Consider the following 19,483-nt stretch of genomic DNA (forward strand, 5'->3'; position numbering starts at 1 on the left):
GATTGTATTAAGCAGGCTACATTTCAAACAGGCTTTACATGTTTTTTCTTTCATATCCAGGTGACAGTGTGGGCCTACTAGTCCCAGACCTTCACTCCAATAGAAACAATTATATACAGTGGATATCATTCATAGAGCCAAATAGTACCCTGCAAAGCAAAACTCCTATTGCATAGGAGTGCATTTTTCTCTTTTAGCAATTTCCATCTTGAAAGCAATATAGGAATTATCAAACAGTGATGCTCACCACTAACCTGTGAGACTGCAAGCTCTTCTGTTGATGACAGCCTCTGATGACTACAACTAAGGCTGAAACAGAACACACAATGATCATTTGATCCATCTTTTTCAGGGTTAGAAAAGATGCTTGCAGCATACACTGAAAATCCTGCCTTTTCTGATGTAAAGAATCAGGATGATACAATACGCTTACTCAATGAGGTACACTTTCTCTGTATATACTGTGGTTAAGTATTTTATGTGCATGGTGAAATATTTATTTTATTTATTTTTATTTAAAAACATTTCTATACGTCTTTCAAAAGCGAGAACGCTCACCAAAACGGTTTACAAAAATAAACAAATATTAAAGTAGAGATAAAGTAAAATAAACTTAAATAGTAACTACTATATTAAATAAATAAAGTAAAATAAAAATAAAATAAAATAATAAACAAAAGAGAAGCAATAGAAATGAAAAAGAGAAATTACAATTGATTCAAACCCTCCTTCTTATGTAACCCTTGTTCCCCCATCCTGTAGGGATTAGGTGCTCATTTGGGATTGCTGGAGCCAAACTGTAACCCATACTCCTTAGTTCGTTCCTGATGAGGGTGGAAGAAGGCAGTTAAAGTCTTTTAAGGCCCTTAGGCTTTTAGAAGGTCTTCTGACTCCTTCCAACAAACATACCAGACTGCGACACAATTTGGTCATGTTTGGAAAATTAAATCCTTTACCTGAATAACTGATGCAGTCAGATTATCTTGCAATGTATACACTTGGATCTAGTAGCATCCGTACAGAAAAAGTCCAGAAATCCAAAAACAAAATCACATTCGCTGCATAATCTTCATACCTTTTAAAGGTTCCTTCCTCCATTATTAGCTGTGAGGTATTCTTTGGAGATGGAACCCTCGCTGGGCTTTCCCCTTTTTTGGTGCCTGTTCTCTGGTGGGCTGTTTCAGGACAGACTCACAGGTCATCAGCTTATTACTTCTACTGTCATGGGAAGCCTCACTGCAGGTGTGGAGAGGTATACTTGAAGAGTAACCAGATTGCACCTATGGCATGTACCCACCCCTACTCAGATTGGCACCCCATCGTGCACCTTAGGCCAACTCCACCTGAGTATATTAGAATTTATCCTTCGGGAGCTCACTTCAGCCTTAAGAACATAAGAACATAAGAAATTGCCATGCTGGGTCAGACTAAGGGTCCATCAAGCCCAGCATCCTGTTTCCAACAGAGGCCAAACCAGGCCACAAGAACCTGGCAAATACCCAAACACTAAGAAGATCCCATGCTACTGATGCAATTAATAGCAGTGGCTATTCCCTAAGTAAAATTGATTAATAGCCATTAATGGACTTCTCTTCCAAGAACTTATCCAAACCTTTTTTGAACCCAGCTACACTAACTGCACTAACCACATCCTCTGGCAACAAATTCCAGAGCTTTATTGTCCGTTGAGTGAAAAAGAATTTTCTCTGATTAGTCCTAAATGTGCTACTTGCTAACTTCATGGAATGCCCCCTAGTCCTTCTATTATTCGAAAGTGAAAATAACCGAGTCACATCTACTCGTTCAAGACCTCTCATGATCTTAAAGACCTCTATCATATCCCCCCTCAGCCGCCTCTTCTCCAAGCTGAACAGCCCTAACCTCTTCAGCCTTTCCTCATAGGGAAGCTTTTCCATCTCCTCTATCATTCTGGTTGCCCTTCTCTGTACCTTCTCCATCACAACTAGATCTTTTTTGAGATGCGGCAACCAGAATTGTACACAACTTCCTTGCTAAAGTTTAGCCTTAGTTGAAATTCATAAAAGAAATTTAAAAAACACTCTGCACATGTTCAGATTCAATATGATATGCTCAATTATGCTTTAGAAAGCATTGCTGCATAGATAACACATAGATATACCAAAGGCAATGCTTACAATGATCATAATAATTCAGTATAAGACTTCCCTTTACTGATACTAACAGGGCCCTGAAAAGAAGCATGGTTCTGGTACCTTCTGAAGTTCAGGATTCTCTCACATACACACAGACACAGATACTTGCATGCAAACACTTGCACGCTCTCTTGCCTATTTTAGTTAAGGCCTCTCCATCTGCACATCTGAAACTGTGTTTTGAGAAATGCATGTGGTTTTCCAAAAACATGGTCCAGAGTAAGAACACCCTTCCCACATCTGCTGTTTATTTCTCCTGTTCTCACACTTATATAGTCACATATGGGCCAATGCTACACCGTGCGCTGGCTGCAGCGCATGGCTGAACCCGCGATTGGACGTGCATTCATACCTCCTGATGCAAAACGGGGATTAGCATGCTCAAAACATGCGTCGAATCGCGCGCATAGGTAACAGCACTCATCACATGCAAATGCACGTTGATGAGGCTATTATCTATTCCCCCCATGCAAAAAAAAAAAATGTGCACCAGGAGCAGGCGTTAATTTTGGAGGAGCCCAAAAAGTGTACAGAAAATACTACTTTTCTGTGCTTCCTCTGACTTAATATCGTGGCAATATTAAGGCGGAGGAACTAAAAAATTAGAAATGTCCCCCCCCCCCCAAAAAAATAAAAAAATAAATAAAAGTGTGTCGGCGGTCAGGTAAGAAAACGGACGCTCTAAAATTGAGCGTCCGTTTTCCTAACCGGCTGACAGCCATCTCTCCCGGGTGCCTACTGCCAAGGAGGTGCTAGGGGCGCATGATTTCCCCTAGCACCTCCTTTTTACCGCAGCAGCCTATTTGCATTTTGCATTGGGTGCCCTGGAGAGGTGGATTGGTGTGCAATCATGAGTGCCCCTTTAACGCGCACCAATATTACATCAGCCTGACAATGTGAGTCAGTGTGAGAATTCTTGAGTCTAATGAGGCCTACTTTCTGGATACATCCTAAGCCAAGCTTGTCAGACCTAGGCCAAGCAATCCCATTACATTCCACTCCCTAGACTCTGAGGTCTCACACCAACATCTGCTAGATGAAAGAGTTTCCTAATCTATGGTTATATCAGTGTTAGCAATAATCAAAGTGATGTGAATAACTTGTCTGGTATATAAATGCACTTTTTAAATTTTTAAATTTTTGCAAGTAAAACAGTCTTTTTCCAAATATATTTTCTCATAAATCAATTGAAAAAATGAGAACTTATATTTAAATTGAAATGGCAGAAGCGAGAAATGTTTAACTGGTACCCCATTTGGTTTTTAAAAAGATACGTTTTCATTTTTTTTAATGTGAAAATGCTATTTAGAAAAAGACTTTTACCTGCACAAATTTAAAAATTGCATTGTTAACGAAGACTTATGATGATAGTGTTCCCTGCAGTGCTCAAGCTGTTGATGTGTAATTGTTTGAAGTCATAAGAACATAAGATATGCCATACTGGTTCAGACCAAGGGTCCATCAAGCCCAGCATCCTGATTCCAATTGTGGTCAATCCAAATCACAAGTACCTGGCAAGTACCCAAACAGTAAACAGATCCCAAGGAACTATTCCTTATTGATTAATAGTAGTTTATAGACTTCTCCTCTAGGAGCTTATCTAAACCTTTTTAAAACCCGGTTATACTAACTGCCATAACCACATCCTCTGGCAATGTGTTGCAGAGCTTAACTATACATTAAATGAAAAAGAATTAACTATACATTGAGTGAAAAAGAATTTTCTCTGATTTGTTCTAAATGAGCTACTTGCTAACTTCATGGAGTGCCCCCTTGTCTTTCTACTATCTGAAACAGTAAAAAAATGATTTCCATTAACCTGTTCAAGTCCTTTCATGATTTTGAAGAACTCTGTCATATCTCCTTCAGCCGTCTCTTCTCCAAGCTGAACAGCCCTCATCTCTTTAGCCTTTCCTCATATATCCTAATAGTACTGAGTTGTTTTTTTGGATTTTGAATTATTTTACAATTCATTGTGTGACTTTTTGGCAATTGACATAAATTTCCCAAAACACCAATATAATATTTCAAAAGAGCAAACACATCAAACAACATCCAATAATGATATGTATAAAAATGTAAAAATCTCCTGCTCTCCATACATGGGATTTGTTGATTCCCAGTCACCCTGAGATTGTCATGGATTGGGGAAGGGTGCCACACAAACTTTATCCTCAAATACACACACACACACACACACACACACACACACACACACACACACACAATTTCGCTCACATGATTTCACTCACACTCCCTTACTCGCGCACACACACAAATACTCACATAGCACACTTCCCTGCCCACATTCTAGATCTCATACACATCTCCCAAGCTCCTCTCCCCACTCAGTCTCTCCAGCAGTCTTTTTACCCAGCCCTCTCTCTCCACCTAGAATCCACAGTCCCCAGCAGTCAAGCTGCTCAGCCAGTTACCCACCTAGACCCACCCCCAGTATCCATCAGTCTTGCTCTCCATCCCCCGTCTTCACTCAGACCCCCCAGTTCCCCAGCAGTTTTGCTCCCAAGCCCACTCTTCCCACCAACGCCCAGCAGTTACGCTCCCCAGTCCTCTCTCCTCACCCAGAACCCCCAGCCCCCAGCAGTCATGCTCCTCAGTCCCCAGCAGTCTTGTTCCGCAGCCCCTCCACTCTCCCCCAATACCCCCAGACATGCTCCCCAATTCCCTTTCCCAATCCCCCAGCAGTCATGCTCCCCAGTTTCCTCTCCCCACCCAGACCACAGTAGTCATGTTATCTAGTCCCCTCTCCCCACCCAGACCCAGCAGTCATGTCGCCCCAACCCCTCTCCCCACCTAGACCCTTCAGACCTCAGCAATCATGCTCTCCATGCCCTCTCCCCACCTAGACCCTTCAGACCCCCAGCAATCATGTTCCCCAGCCCCCTCTCCCCACACAGACCCTCAGTCACAAGCAGTCAGACACCCCAGCCTCTCTCTCCACCCAACCCCTACTGTCTCCAGAAGTCATGCTCCCTAGCCCTCTCTTCCCCCAGCAGTCATGCTCCTCAGTCTCTTCTCTTCACCCAGACCCCAGCAGTCTTGTTCTACAGATCTTTCCTTCCAAGACCCCCCTCCTAGTCATTCTCCCCATCCCCTAGCCTCATCCTCCAGCATTCATGCCCCCCAGTCCCTGGCAGTCTTCTTCTGCAGCCCCATCCTACTCCCCCCAAGACACCAGTCATGTGCCCCATTTCCATCTCCCCACCCAGACCACAATAGTAAAGTTCCTTAGCCCTCCTCACCCCACCCAGACCTCCCAGTTCCCAGCAGTCATGATTCCCAGCCTCCTCTCCCCACCCGAACCCTTCAGTTCTCAGCAGTTATGTTCCCCAGCCCTCTCTCCCCCCCAATCATGCTCCTCAGTCCTCTCTCCCCACCCTGACTCTACAGTCCCCCCCCCCAGTCATGCTCCTCAGTCCTCTCTCCCCACCTTGACCCTACATTCCCCAGCAGTCATATTCCCCAGTCCCCTCTCCTCACCCAGCCTCAGGAGACTTGTTCCATAGGCCCTTCCCTCCGAGACCCCCCTAGTTATTCTCCCCATCCTCTCTCCCCATCCCCTAGCAGTCATGCTCCCCAGTCCTTCTCTGCAGCCAGTTCCCCAGTCCCCAGCAATCTTGTTCCACAGCCCCTCCCCAAGACCCCCAGCCCCCCAGTCATGCTCCCCAGTCCCCACCCAGACCCCCCAGTAGTCATGTTCCCTAGCTACTTCTCCCTTCCTAGACCCCTCTCCAGTCCCCAGTTGTCTTGTTCTTCAGCCCTTTCTCCTCAGTCCCCAATAGTCTTGCTTCCCAGCCCCTCCTATTCTCCAGCCTCCTCTTCCTTTCTCTCCTCTTCCCTCTCACTATCATTCAAAACTCACTGAACTTTTTCTCAGCTCAGCTCAAGCACCAGCACTGCGATCCTAGAAGAAATATCCGCACAGCATTTACTTATCCTCCTACTGCCTGTCCTTGGATCCACACAGCGATAGGTACTTTTCATTTCCATTTACTCCACCCAAATGCCTTCCAAAATCCGCCCACTTGAATAAATTTTTGAAATTTGCATACTTAGCTCGCGATGCGATAAATAACACCTGCGTTAGGGCGTTATCGCAGGCGTTAGGGCCCTAGCGCATTTTGCTGAATGACCCTGTTTGTCCTTCAAACAATGTTCTTTCATTTATTTATTTATTTACATCTTTTTACTATACCGACGTTCAAGACAAAGATTCTTATCACACCGGTTTACATCGAACCCAAACCTTGTAAAAAACGTTACAAATAACTAATATCTTAGAACCAGATTTAGGTAGAGAATTAAATATAAGTAATAGAATTAAAGTAAAGCATAAAATGTAAAGTATAACATGTAAGTAAAGCATCCCATGTATTAAAGTACAGCAAAACATGTATCAAGTGTTTATCAAGATAAATTAAAAAAAAAAAAACAACCCTCGAGGAGGGAATAAATAAATTTGACCAGGACGGAGCTCTGCGATTAGGTTCAGAAATTATGGTGGAGAGGGCTATCGGGGGGGGGGGGGGGGGGGGGGAAGCAGTTGGGGGTCGGGGAAAGGACAGAAAATAACACGTAAATTACATCAAATTGCACGATAACTGCATATGAAGTCCGTATTTGTGTCGTGGGATGTTAAGGGAAGGCTTGTGTGAATAACCAGGTTTTCAATATCTTTCTAAAGGTTAGCTTGTAGGTTCCAGATACTAATTTTCTGTCTCAGAATGCCATTCTCTGAAGACAAAGAAAAGGAGCTTTGGGGCTATCAGAAGAAACAGCAGAAGAAAATTTTGTTCTGGATTATAAGAAATTGTTATGTAGATACAAAATATATATTCAGTATTCACACAGTAGGGCAGTGGAATTGTTTTAATACTGAACACTGGAGAATACACTATATAAAAGGAAGAATTTTTTGAATGTTTTTTGAGGGTGAATGATGATTTTATAATACCAGCGATAAAAACTATTGATTCCATTCATTTTTTATGTATGAATGCACCTGTTTATCTCTCAAAAATGTTTAAAATGTATTTTTAAGTACTCTCCCTTTACTGAAAAATAGTTTGTTACTTTATTAATGGTGCATTATTATACCTAGACAAACCTAAAACTGAATATTTTAGAAGCAAACGCCTTCAAGCTTTCAGCATCACTTGCAGTACTTGAACAGAAAGCTGAGCCCACACATCCCTGCAGCAACTACATCTCCAAATGGAAAGAAAAGGTAAAATTACTAATTAGACTTTCTTTTATAAATCATGTTTTTATTCATTTTTCAACCAAGACATTTACACTTAACCTTATAAACAATGTGAAACATAACCTATACTAATTCAATATATGACCTGTCCCCTCTAAACTAATTAGACTTTTATTATAAAAAATTATTATTCCTGCTACCATGTTACGTCCATTGGGGAAAAATTATGGCTATGACCTAAGTTTTATCCTGATCCTTTGAGCTTCCATTCCAAATAGAATTGGTCTCTACTAGTGTTACAGTGCTATATGAGCCTTCATTCACAACTAGCCCGGCTGTTGCAGCAATGGTTCTCAACCGGGTGCCCAGAGTGTGATTCCATCCAGAGCCCGGTGTGCGTGCCCTCTAGATGTCACCACAGGGCAATTGCTGTGGCTCCTTCCATTCCCCCTGATAAGCTGTGAACATCACTTCAGCAGCGTCTCCAGCCGGCCCAAGTAGCAGGCTCAGCTGTCCATTGTGTGTGTTCTAATTGCATTTGAATTTATTAGTAGCATTATTATATAAATATTATTGCAATATTTATAATCACAGCTTTCCCTACATTTTGCTGCATGGAGAAGATTTAACCATGTATTGAATGAAAAGGAACAGTTGTAGGAATACTTGCAGAAGTCTGACAGGGTTAACAGCAATTAAAAGTATCAAAATAAATGAAAATATAATGCAGACATGGAATCCAGGCTAAATTATGCTGATAGGCCAAAAACCTTCAGTGAAGTTTGATTTTGCAAGTTTTTGCAAGTATTTCTACATCGGTAAAATCTATGCAGTAAAGCTTTTCAACTATATGATAAAACCCCCTTAGCAAAGAGCATAATTAATGTGTGCCTTAACTGATGAATTATGAAACAATTGTTTGGATTTCTGGTTCAGTTCTGCTTCTGAAGATGCTGTTTGGTCTTATGGTCTCTTCCTATCAGACGTTTCCTGCAGGCAATGAATAAGAGAAAGTATTTTTAAAATGGACCCTTTTCAGTGTATTTGTTTTACTGCTAGGTCCTTGCAGTATATTTGGATCTCTGTAAAGTCACAATGTTTTATGATAAATAAGCAATAAAGCACTATGCCACATTTCAATTATTTATAGTAGTATGTCTATAAGAAGCTTTAATGCTTCACCTGTTTCAGCAGAACCTGAACATTATATTTAATCTGTCCAAGACTTTTACTTTCTAATTAGATATGTGTTACTAATTTTCATATTGCTTGTCAAAATTATATACAGGGGAGAATTGCAGGAAAATAGCCTGGGGGATTTTTTTAAAAACAGCCCATGAGGTATCTCACTCCCTCATGCACTTTCCCTGCAGCATGTGTTGCAACCTTTCCTTGAAGCAAGCCAAGCTGACTCTTCAGAGGTACATCATGTGACCTGGAGCCTGGCAGAATTGAGCCTAAAAATCTCCAACATAAATGCCTCCTTGTTCCTAAATAACTAGGTAATAGAGCACACCATAGAGCAAGGGTGAGCAAACAGACCTGCAGTCCCCTTTCTGTCCATGCAATTGGTTTAGGCACCTCCTTCACAAATTTGGTTACGTATCTTGCATTCTGGTTGGGTGTTAGTCTCTTGCCAACCAATCGGTTGCCAAGTAATAAGACAACCATACTACTAGCCAGTATCAAACACATGCACACATAAAGGTGAATTTTAAAAGCCACAGGGATATGCACGTAAATTCCTCTGTGTGCACATCTTGGAAGTTTTCAAAAAGGGGTGGGGCATAGGCGTGCTCTGGGAAGGGCATGGGCGGTTCAAGATCTTAACCAGAAATTACACGATTCGATGTGTGCCAAGGTCCCCTATGCTATGGATGGCGTGTAAGTAAAAATGAACAGTAAGTAAAAATGAACAGTAAAAATGAACAGTTACCCAGACCATTTTGGGGGAGGGTGTAAATGGTCTGGGGTAACTGGGAGTGTATAGGTAGTCAAACAGGAGGGTTTGGAGGACTTAGCTGTTTGAACTGGGAAGAAACAGATATAATAGGCAATGGTGTTGGTGCATGTCCCTTTTAAAATGTCCCCACTTACGCAATAGAAGTGTTTTTTGCACACACAGATGCATGTCCATTTAAAATTGGGCGCACTTGTATGCGCGGCCAGGCTATTTTATAAAATGTATAAAATGCGTGAATGCACTTCCTCCTGGTTATCCCCTCCCTTTCTATAACCATACTTTGTCTCCTTTTCTCTGTGCTCCTCTACCCCCTCCACCATTACCACTCCAGTGCTCTGCTCTGCCTACCTACTCCAGGGGAGGTGGGTAAACCAGAAGTGATCCATACTGTTCCTCAGGGTCTTAAAAACAAGAAAAAAATTAAGTCCTGGCTGAGACTGGGGAGTGCCAGTGACCCAAAGCAGTACAGCTCCAGATGGAATCCTGCTTTCCCATGTGCAGCCAGGGCTGGTATTAGGCACCATAGGTGAATCTTACGGCTTGCACGCCTACCTGTCCCCTTACTCCACACACACAATTAAAAGTTATGCATTTCTAACAAATTTTACATGGAAAAGGACATTCAAAGTACAGTCTTCTGAGGTAAAAATATCACTTAAAACATGCATATTATATTTACTTGCACTGTTGTGCAACCAGAAAACCCTGCAAAAAAGATGCTTTGAATCCATATGACATTAGGTATATTATAATGTGAATTGAGTGTGGGATTGAACCTCAGAAAGCCATGAGTAAACTGAATTACAATATAATAAACCTCCCATACCAAAACAGCACTAACTGCTAGCACTCAAACAGCAATAACCCTACCTAAGAAAAGGCAACAGTGCAAATATTACACCAAACCCTAAGATACCTCCTATTAAGAAAATAGAACATGTTAGGCTGCTATAGATTCCTACACAGAAACTGCATGCTAGTAGAATGTCTCACCTTGGTCACAAATGCAGAACGTAGACAGACCCTCATCAAATAAACATGGATCCAGACAAATTTAAAGAACTGCTATTTAATGAGTTAGAAAACCTGTAGTTTGAGAACATAGAAGTAGTTATAAATCATTAGAGTGATATAAATCATAAACTAGTGGAGTCACTTGCTTCACTGAAAGCAATAACTGTTAACACTAAAAAATCTGGAACATCCTATCCCTGTATAGTGAAGAACTCAAAAGATGCAAAATAAGTTTTAGGAAGATGGAACATGGAGGAGATATAAAACATCATTACATTTAGGAAAATGTAGAGAAAGCTAGTGAAGTATAAACATGGTGGAGGAGTAGCCTAGTGGTTAGAGCAGTGGGCTATGAGCCAGGAGACTAGCATTCGAGTCCTGCTGTCACTCCTTGTGACCTTGGGCAAGTCACTTTACCCTCCATTGCCTCAGGTACAAACTTAGATTGTAAGCCCTCTGGGGATAGGGAAATACCTACAGTACCTGAATGTAATCCACTTTGAAGCGCTGCAAAAAGCAGAATATAAAAAGCAAAAATGCTATCATTCAAAACAAAATCATGCTATTAGTTTTAATAATAGACTACTGTTTTCTATTGTTAAAAATTTGACCAAATGTATCAAATACGGTCAAGAAGTCAAAATTATCCTGTACATGTGAGGAATTTGCTAATGTCTTCAAATAGTGCCAGATTTTAAGAGGTACGTGCGAGCGTACATTTGTGCGTGCAACCTGGTACGCACAAATGTACGCCCGATTTTATAACATGCACGCGCCCCCCAGCCCTACCTAAACCCCCCCTCACCTTTGTGCCGGAGGCCTAGGTCCCGCCCCACCCCACCCCTTTCACAAAGCCCTGGGACATACCTGTGTCTCGGGACTTGCGCGCGTCGCCGGGCCTATGCAAAATAGGCTCAGCACGCGCAGGAGCGGTTATGCGTGTAAATCCTGAGGATTTACGCTCGGAACCCTTTGAAAATCTGGCTCATAGTGTAGAAAACTTAAACAAGCATTTTCTCCTGGAGAGCCCAGAGGAAGGAGAGAGAGAGCGGGGCACCCAGCCTACATACCAACACCCGGTGAGCGAACCCCGGAATAGCCTTGAGAGGTGTGATCCCCGGAACAGCCTTGAGAGCCCAGCTGCAGAGACTGAGAGAGAGGCGGGACCTGAGTGACGTCAGCGGTAAGTGACTGCCGCTACAAAAACCGGCGGCAGACGCTGAGACTTGGGGAGCCCAGAGGAAGGAGAGAGAGAGCGGGGCACCCAGCCTACATACCAACACCCGGTGAGTGAACCCCGGAACAGCCTTGAGAGTCCAGCTGCAGAGACTGAGAGAGAGGCGGGACCCGAGTGACTTCAGCGGTAAGCGACTGCCGCTACAAAAACCGGCGGCAGACGCTGAGACTTGGGGAGCCCAGAGGAAGGAGAGAGAGCGCGGGGCACCCAGCCTACATACCAACACCCGGTGAGCGAACCCCGGAACAGCCTTGAGAGTCCAGTTGCAGAGACTGAGAGAGAGGCGGGACCTGAGTGACGTCAGCGGTAAGCGACTGCCGCTACAAAAACTGGCGGCAGACGCTGAGACTTGGGGAGCCCAGAGGAAGGAGAGAGAGAGCGGGGCACCCAGCCTACATACCAACACCTGGTGAGCGAACCCCGGAACAGCCTTGATAGGTGTGACCCCCGGAACAGCCTTGAGAGCCCAGGTACAGAGACCGAGAGAGAGGCGGGACCCAAGTGACGTTAGCGGTAAGCGACTGCTGCTATAAAATCCAGCGGCAGATGGCTCACTGCCACCGCCGGCTTGCTGCCTAAGCCACGCGCTCCGTAAGGGGTGCGCGGCTTTGACCAGCTAGCCTTCGATGAGCATCTGCTACCTATTTAGCTTGAATGGCGGCTTTCTCAAACAACTGATTGGTCCTTTCCCATAGTTCATGCAATTCCTGGGTGGAGAGTTGAGCTGCTGGAGAGGACACTATCACCAGAAGTTATAGTGGAAACAGAGGTTGTTTTCCTTAGACCAGCTGGAAGGGTGAGGAGCCGGTGTTGGCACTGATATGATTATTATGTGAGAATTCAGCCCATGTTAAGAAGGCAGCCCAATTATCCTGGTGCTGTTACCATAGGAGTGGGGGAAGGCCTTAAAGGGTATGATTGGTATGCTTCATTTTTCCATTTCCTTGTGGGTGGTAGACTGTGGTGAAATTCATCATTATTCAGAATTTTTTTTACAAAGATAATGCCAGTACCTTACATGAACTGAACTCCTTTATCAGATAATATGTGCTGTGGGAGGCTGTGCAAGGGAAAGACGTAGAGTATGGAAAGATGCGCTAACTCTGGCACAGAAGGAAGGCCTGGTAATGGGATGAAGTGTGCCATCTTCAAAAAATGATCACCCAAATCACAATGGCGCCGTTGGAGATGGGAAGGTCCACAATAGAGTCCATGGACAGATGGGTCCGAGGTTCCCTGAGGGCTGGCAACAACTATAGTAGCCCCAAGGGTCAGCCATGCAATACTTTTTGCTGTGTGCAAGGGGGGCACAAGTTACATAGGCCTACATGGCATGCTTCATCTGGGGCCACCAATACTATCATTGAAGCAATTCAAGAGTTCGCACCCACCCAGGGTGACCTGCGACATGGGAGTCATGGGCCCATTTCAATACTTTCTCATGTAGTCTGGAGGGTACAACCATCTTATTGGAGAGACAGTCACCATAGAGGCCAGGATTATCTTAGTGGAATCAATGATGTGCCTGGGAAGCTCTGGGACATCCTCGATCTGGAAAGAGTGAGAGAAGGCATCTGCTCATTGATTCTTGAGTGCTGGATGATACCACAATTTGAAGTCAAAGCAAGTGAAGACAAAGACCAATGGGCTTGTCATGCATTAAGCTGCTGAGCTCGATACAGATAAGGTTCTTGTGGCCTGTGTATATCATTTCAGGTTGTTGAGCTCCTTTGAGTAGATAGCATCATTCCTTGAGAGCTAGTTTGACGGCCAAGAGCTCTCAATCTCCAGTAGGGATGTGAATCGTTTTTTAACAATTTAAATTATCGTCCGATAATTTTAAAATTGTCATTAATCGGTAAGGGACTCGATACAATAGGAATTCCCTCGATTTATCGTGAAAAATCGTTAAATCGAGTACGGGAATTATTTGGGGGGAGGGCGGGAAAACCGGCACACCAAAACAACCCCTAAACCCACCCCGACCCTTTAAAACCAATCCTTTACCCTCCCCCACCCTCCTGAACCCCCCCCAAAATGTTAAATTACCTGGTGGTCCAGTGGGGGGGGGGGGGGGGGTGGGTCCCGGCACGATCTTCCGCTCTCGGGCCATCGGCGCCATTTTGGCTACCACTGATAAAAATGGTGCCGATGGCCCAATAAAAAAACCCCCCCACCTCGACCCTTTACAAATTACCCCTTTGCTTCTCCCACCCTCCCGACCCCCCAAAAAACCTAGCGGGGGGTCCGGGAGCCATCCCTTCAATCATACCCTCGGTGCCGGTGCTGCTGGACTGGTTTCAAAATGGCGCCGATCGCCTTTGCCCTCACTTTGTCACAGGGAGCGACCCTCCCGTGTTGTCTACGGCCGGCGCCAATGGCGCCGGCCGTAGACAACACGATTCGACTGCAGGAGGTCGTTCCGGACCCCCGCTGGACTTTTGGCAAGTCTTGTGGGGGTCAGGAGGCCCCCCCAAGCTGGCCAAAGTCCCTGGGGGTCCAGCGGGGGTCCGGGAGCGATCTCCTGCCGCGAATCATTTTTCCGTACGGAAAAACGATTCGCATGCAGGAAGTCCTTCCCGGACCCCCGCTGGACTTTTGGCAAGTCTTGTGGGGGTCAGGAGGCCCCCCCAAGCTGGCCAAAAGTCCCTGGGGGTCCAGCGGGGGTCCGGGAGCGATCTCCTATGCTCCTGACCTCGGGGGACAAAACAAAATGGCGCCGGCGCTACCTTTGACCTGTCATATGACAAGGCAAAGGTAGCGCCGGCGCCATTTCTACAAGCACCGGAGGTCCGAGAGTAAAAGATCACACCGGGACCCTTCCTCTGGACCCCAGGTAATTTAAGGCATTTTGGGGGGGTTCGGGAGGGTGGGGGATTTATTTTAAAGGGTCGGGGTGGGTTTTAGGGTTGTTTTAGTGTGCCAGTTTTCCCGCCCTCCCCCTCCCCCTTCCCCCGATTTACGATTTTTTGACGATAAATCAGGGGAATTGTTATTGTATCGCGGCTCTAACGATTTTTGACGATTTAAAATATATCGGACGATATTTTAAATCGTCAAAAAACGATTCACATCCCTACAAACTATTCCTTCTAGGTTGTGCTGGCTGAGGACAGCTCCTATGCCTAGGGTAGAGGCATCTACTTCTAAGATGAAAAGGTCACATAGAATCTGGGTAACACAGGCAAGGCTTGTCAGCAAAGGTTTTCTATAATTTCTGGAATGCCTCCAAAGCCTTGGGTGGCCAATCTTTGGTGTTAGCACCCTTGCAGGTAAGGGCAGTAAGAGGGGCTGCCAGAGAGGAATAATTTGGGTTAAACTGACAATAGAAATTAACAAGGACAGCAGGAAGGATCGGTGGCATTGGGCTGCGATGGGGACTCCTCCGGATGGCCCTGCTGAGGAGGGAAGCCTGCGAACTGCCAAACATAAAATCTGATTATGGAAGCAAGTTGGTAAACATTCTAAAAAGTGTTATTTAGCTAATGCTGTGATATTATAAATGCAGTTGGGTTAAAAGGAAACTCCGGTACAGATTATCTTGTCATGTAAATTTGGTATTTTGTCTATAGGCATTGTCTATTCTTTTTAAATTATGTATGTCAATTGTTATAGGCACTTTAAACTGCCATGGTCAAGGGAGTATATGGTATAGAAATGACTTTTAAATAAATAAATAAATATAGAATAAAGAGACCGTAAAGTATAAATAGAAACATGCTGACAAAAACTAAACTGGAAACCGCAATGAGCCAGACTATGTATGTAAGGCAACAATGGAAAAAGAGAACCATTCTGTTGTGCAGGTCAGCCACCCTGCTCAGTGTCCTATCTCGCTTACCTTTGTATCGGGTTCCTGCTTCTCCTCCCCGCCGCTGTCATCCCGCTGCCGACCTGCTTCTCTTCCGGTCAGCAGTGCAGTGGGACGCTCCAGGCTGGGCCATGGTGCGGCTGATGAGATTCTGGGCCATGATTGTGGTCGGGACCTGCCACACTCATCGGGGTCCTGCCTCTCCTCTCTGCTGCTGTCGTCCCACGCGTTCGCTGTTTCTTTTCAAATTAAAGGGCTAGCGGCAGTTTATCTCACGGCCTTCTCAGATGACATCATAGTCCCTGCACTTTCCCAGTTCCTTGGCAACAATACTCTTAGCTTGGTTTCCTGAGCTTCCTGGTTTCCTGAGTTCCTGAGCTTCCTTTGTGTTTCCTGAGTTTCCTGAGTTCCTGTCCCATCTTGTTCTTTGGACTGATTCCTGTCTTGATCTTTGCCTGGACACTGACCAAGAATATCGCCTCCTGCCTTGATCTTTGTCTGGATACTGACCACAGAGACCCCAAATAAGTCCAGCCAGCCCTGGTACCCGAGGGCTCAACCTAAGGGGAAGGTGGGCTGGTAGTAGTGAAGCTCCAGTGGGATCTTTGCTCCTCTCCAACCTCGCCTGCTGAAGGTAGGGACGTGTGGGGTTTCTTTTCATAGATAGAAACACCTCCCCTTCGGTCCAAGAACACATTCTTCAAAAAATATCAAATAAAATCAAGAAATATAAAACATAAATCAGAATAGTAAAGCCATACTAATAAAAAGAATACCGTACATAACTTTGCCCATTGCAAAATGGGGCATAAAGTTATGTATGTAAATGGCATGCATAACTTTTGAAAATTCAGATTATAGGTGAAAACCTGAAACACTCCCCAGAAGGCATCTTCTGTATGTGGCCATATTTATAATTGTTGTGAATTTATGCACATAGTTAACTACATTCAGACATGGATGTGAGAGCTCCTTATTTTACATGCATAATTCCCGACTAAGCCTCTGAAAACTTAGCCTTTTCTCTATTAGTATTTGAACCCTGATCCAGTATGAATATAGAGTTACTAATGATGTGGAACTTGGCAACAGAACCTATGGATATAATAAAATCAAGAGGGACATCATCCTTCTCTGTCTCTCTTACTGATCTCTCTGATATATGGAGTTGACAGTCATTAATAGTTTCAATAATAAAAGCACCCTAAGGAATCTAGAGAGAACACAGTGCAATTAATGAGATGGGCTAACGATCTTTTAGATTGGCCTGTCCCTGGGCTAAACTGTATCCCGGGCAGCCACAGGAGGAGGCTGGGCCAGCCATGGAGAGAGAGACGGGGCCACTGAGCTGTCATAGCCGACCAGCAGACCTAGGTCCCCCTCCGATGATATGTAGGAATTTTGAACAAATACTGCCGGGCCTTGCCAATGTAGTGGCGAGATGCAACACTGGCACCTCAGCCCCTGACAAGGTACATTGGCACATCCTGGCCAGTTGCCCACCTTGGCCCTGATTTTAGGGATGAAAAACTAACAAGTATTTGTACAGTGATGGAATGAAAAGGAGTTAAAATATGTACTAAGGAACTGAGGTTGAAGATTAAGCAGCATGTTAGGTGGTTGATGAGCTGTTAGCTTTCTAGGATAACCTGCAGCACCAGATCTGTAATTAGTTGTAAATGATTCCTGCAGGACTGACTGATTTCTGATGAATGGGTCATTAGGCCTGGCTTGCTGTGGATATAAATAATACAAAAGACTGCAGATAATTTCTGTGAAAAAGGTTAACATTCCTTTCAACTTTTCATGAAATAAAATGATATGAATGAATTCTGCTAACCAGAAACAGTGTAAGGACTGAATGGTTTGAGGGAATTGTCTGTAAAAGAGCCTTTCACCTCTAGGACACTGGTTCATATTTGGTGACCTATATGAAATGAGTAGGTGGTTTCTGTCTGGCCCCTGTGGGATTCCTCTGAATCTGTGAATTCTGCTGCGACACCTTGCCACTGACTTGTGACAAGGATGTGGAGAGAGAGACCAGAACCAGCAAATACAAAATTCAGCAAATTATTTAAATTTTGTATAATATCTCTGTTTTTTCTTCTTATGAATAGGGGCAAGAGCACTGTTCCATACAGATACCCCGCCCTATTAAGACAAAAATACTGGAGCCTTCTCTGAGTCTGATGACTTCTAACAAGCTTTTGAATAGCCAGTGTTGTCCTCCAGATTCTACTGTTAATGTAAGAGGTGTTACAGAGGTAACAAAAGTAAGACAGTCTTTGAAAAAGGACAACTCAGAAACTAAAGGTAAGGGGACAGAAATGCAGTATTTATTTATTTATTTATTTATTTATTTATTTAACATTTTTATATACCGGAATTCATGTAGCAAAGTTACATATCAATTCGGTTTACATTATAACATTAAACAGGCATGACCAAAAGCAGTGCAATTACATCGAACAGGAGTATGTATTCTAATATTTAAAAATACAGTCTACATTTAATTCTCTCTGACATGAGTTTATTAAAACATCAAATGAATACATTAGCATTTATTATAATGCATTTAAATAAATTCAAACTGATACAGGGTAAAGAGAGAAATCCTACTAGATCTCTACCAGAAATCAAAAGGATTGTACTATTGGTTTAGGGGGAAGTAGAAAAATAGTTAATGTGGGTTTTAACTCCCTCATGTGGGAGATGGAAAGTGGTGTGCTCCTATGGTATATAAATCTGGTCTAAGGAAAACAAATCCCCAATTAGCTCTGTCTGCAGAAATATCAAGCACAACAGATAAAAAGGAGCAAAGATGATACATGTAATAATAGCAGACACATGTTATTTAATTTTAGAATAATTTCAGTGCAAATAAGGGTGTCAGCAAACCAGAATAGTGTTCGAAATTAAAGTTATTTTTTGTACTCTTTAGTTTGCATGTAAAATCAAGCATAATGTTCAGAAAAATCAGCAAGAAAGCAGAAAAACAAAATTCCGAAGTCAGCTGGTGTTTCGTATTCCCTGCATCAGGGGGACTTATCTGATCAAGTAAACCCGATGTCAGCTGGCATTTCGGATTCCCTGCTGACATCAGGGTTTTGTTGATCAGATAAGTCCCCCTGATTCAGGGAATCTGAAATGGCAGCTGATGTCAGGGTTTTGTTTTTTCTGCGTTCCTGTTGATTTTTCTGAATGTTATGCTTGATTTTACATGCAAACTAAAAGGTACAAAATAACTTTAATTTCTAACACTGTTCTGGCTGCATTTAGACTTCTTTTGGGTGAATGATCGAGAGGTCCGGGCTATCACCTTTGAGGTGGTCTTACACTTGTTTCTTGGCTTGCTGACACCCTTAATTGCACTGAAATTATTCTGAAATTAGATAACACGTGTCTGCTATTTTTTACATGTATCGTCCTTGCTCCTGTTTTATCTGTTGTGCTTGGTATAAACTAGGTCACCATTTTCCTGTGTGGAATTTTTAGTTGACCCTTCCAGGGACAGCATGGCTATGGCTGTTCCCTGGTTTCTTGTTATTTTTTAGGATGATGACCTCTGGGTTCTCTGGGAGTGAGACCTGGGTTCAAAAGGGAGACAGAGAGCTTTTTTTTCCAATTTAAGGACCATGTTTTGTACAACTTTCTGATCTCTTGAGAGGGGAGTTTTTCCACCTTCCTCCTCTTATGTTTTGATTTCACTTTTTTTGAGCTTTTTGTTTTTAACATGCATGAGTACTTAACCAGAGGCAAACGGGCAAATTTTCAAATGGCCACACGCATAAAAATCGGGACTTATGCACGTGGCTGGGCCTTGCATGTACTGTGTGCATTTTCCAAAGGGCCCGGCCACATGCGTAAGTCCTAATATGCGCACAAGTTCAGGATCCTGAAAAAAGGGTGCATGGCGGAACAGCGCCATTAGCCGCTGTCTTGGGGGAAGCACGCGCCAGCAGCTGGCTGGCGCTTGGAGATTACTTCAACTGGGAAGTAAGTAGAAAAGTAAGTAGAAAAACAAAAAAAACCCTAATAGGTAGGGGTCGGGGATGAGAGG

General features: G+C 43.7%; 1 protein-coding gene across 1 annotated transcript in view; it reads left to right on the plus strand.

Annotated features, from left to right (window-relative positions):
* The window catches only part of NOSTRIN (nitric oxide synthase trafficking), a 104,690-nt gene that overhangs the window by 66,201 nt on the left and 19,006 nt on the right, over positions 1 to 19,483 (plus strand). The window contains exons 11-13 of the mRNA XM_029607899.1: positions 353 to 441; positions 7,297 to 7,422; positions 17,541 to 17,736. Of these exons, the coding sequence (XP_029463759.1) occupies positions 353 to 441; positions 7,297 to 7,422; positions 17,541 to 17,736 (411 nt within the window). The remainder of the gene's footprint in view (positions 1 to 352; positions 442 to 7,296; positions 7,423 to 17,540; positions 17,737 to 19,483) is intronic.

The sequence above is a fragment of the Rhinatrema bivittatum genome, chromosome 6, assembly GCF_901001135.1.
Source record: "Rhinatrema bivittatum chromosome 6, aRhiBiv1.1, whole genome shotgun sequence".
In the NCBI taxonomy this organism is placed as follows: Eukaryota; Metazoa; Chordata; class Amphibia; order Gymnophiona; family Rhinatrematidae; genus Rhinatrema; species Rhinatrema bivittatum.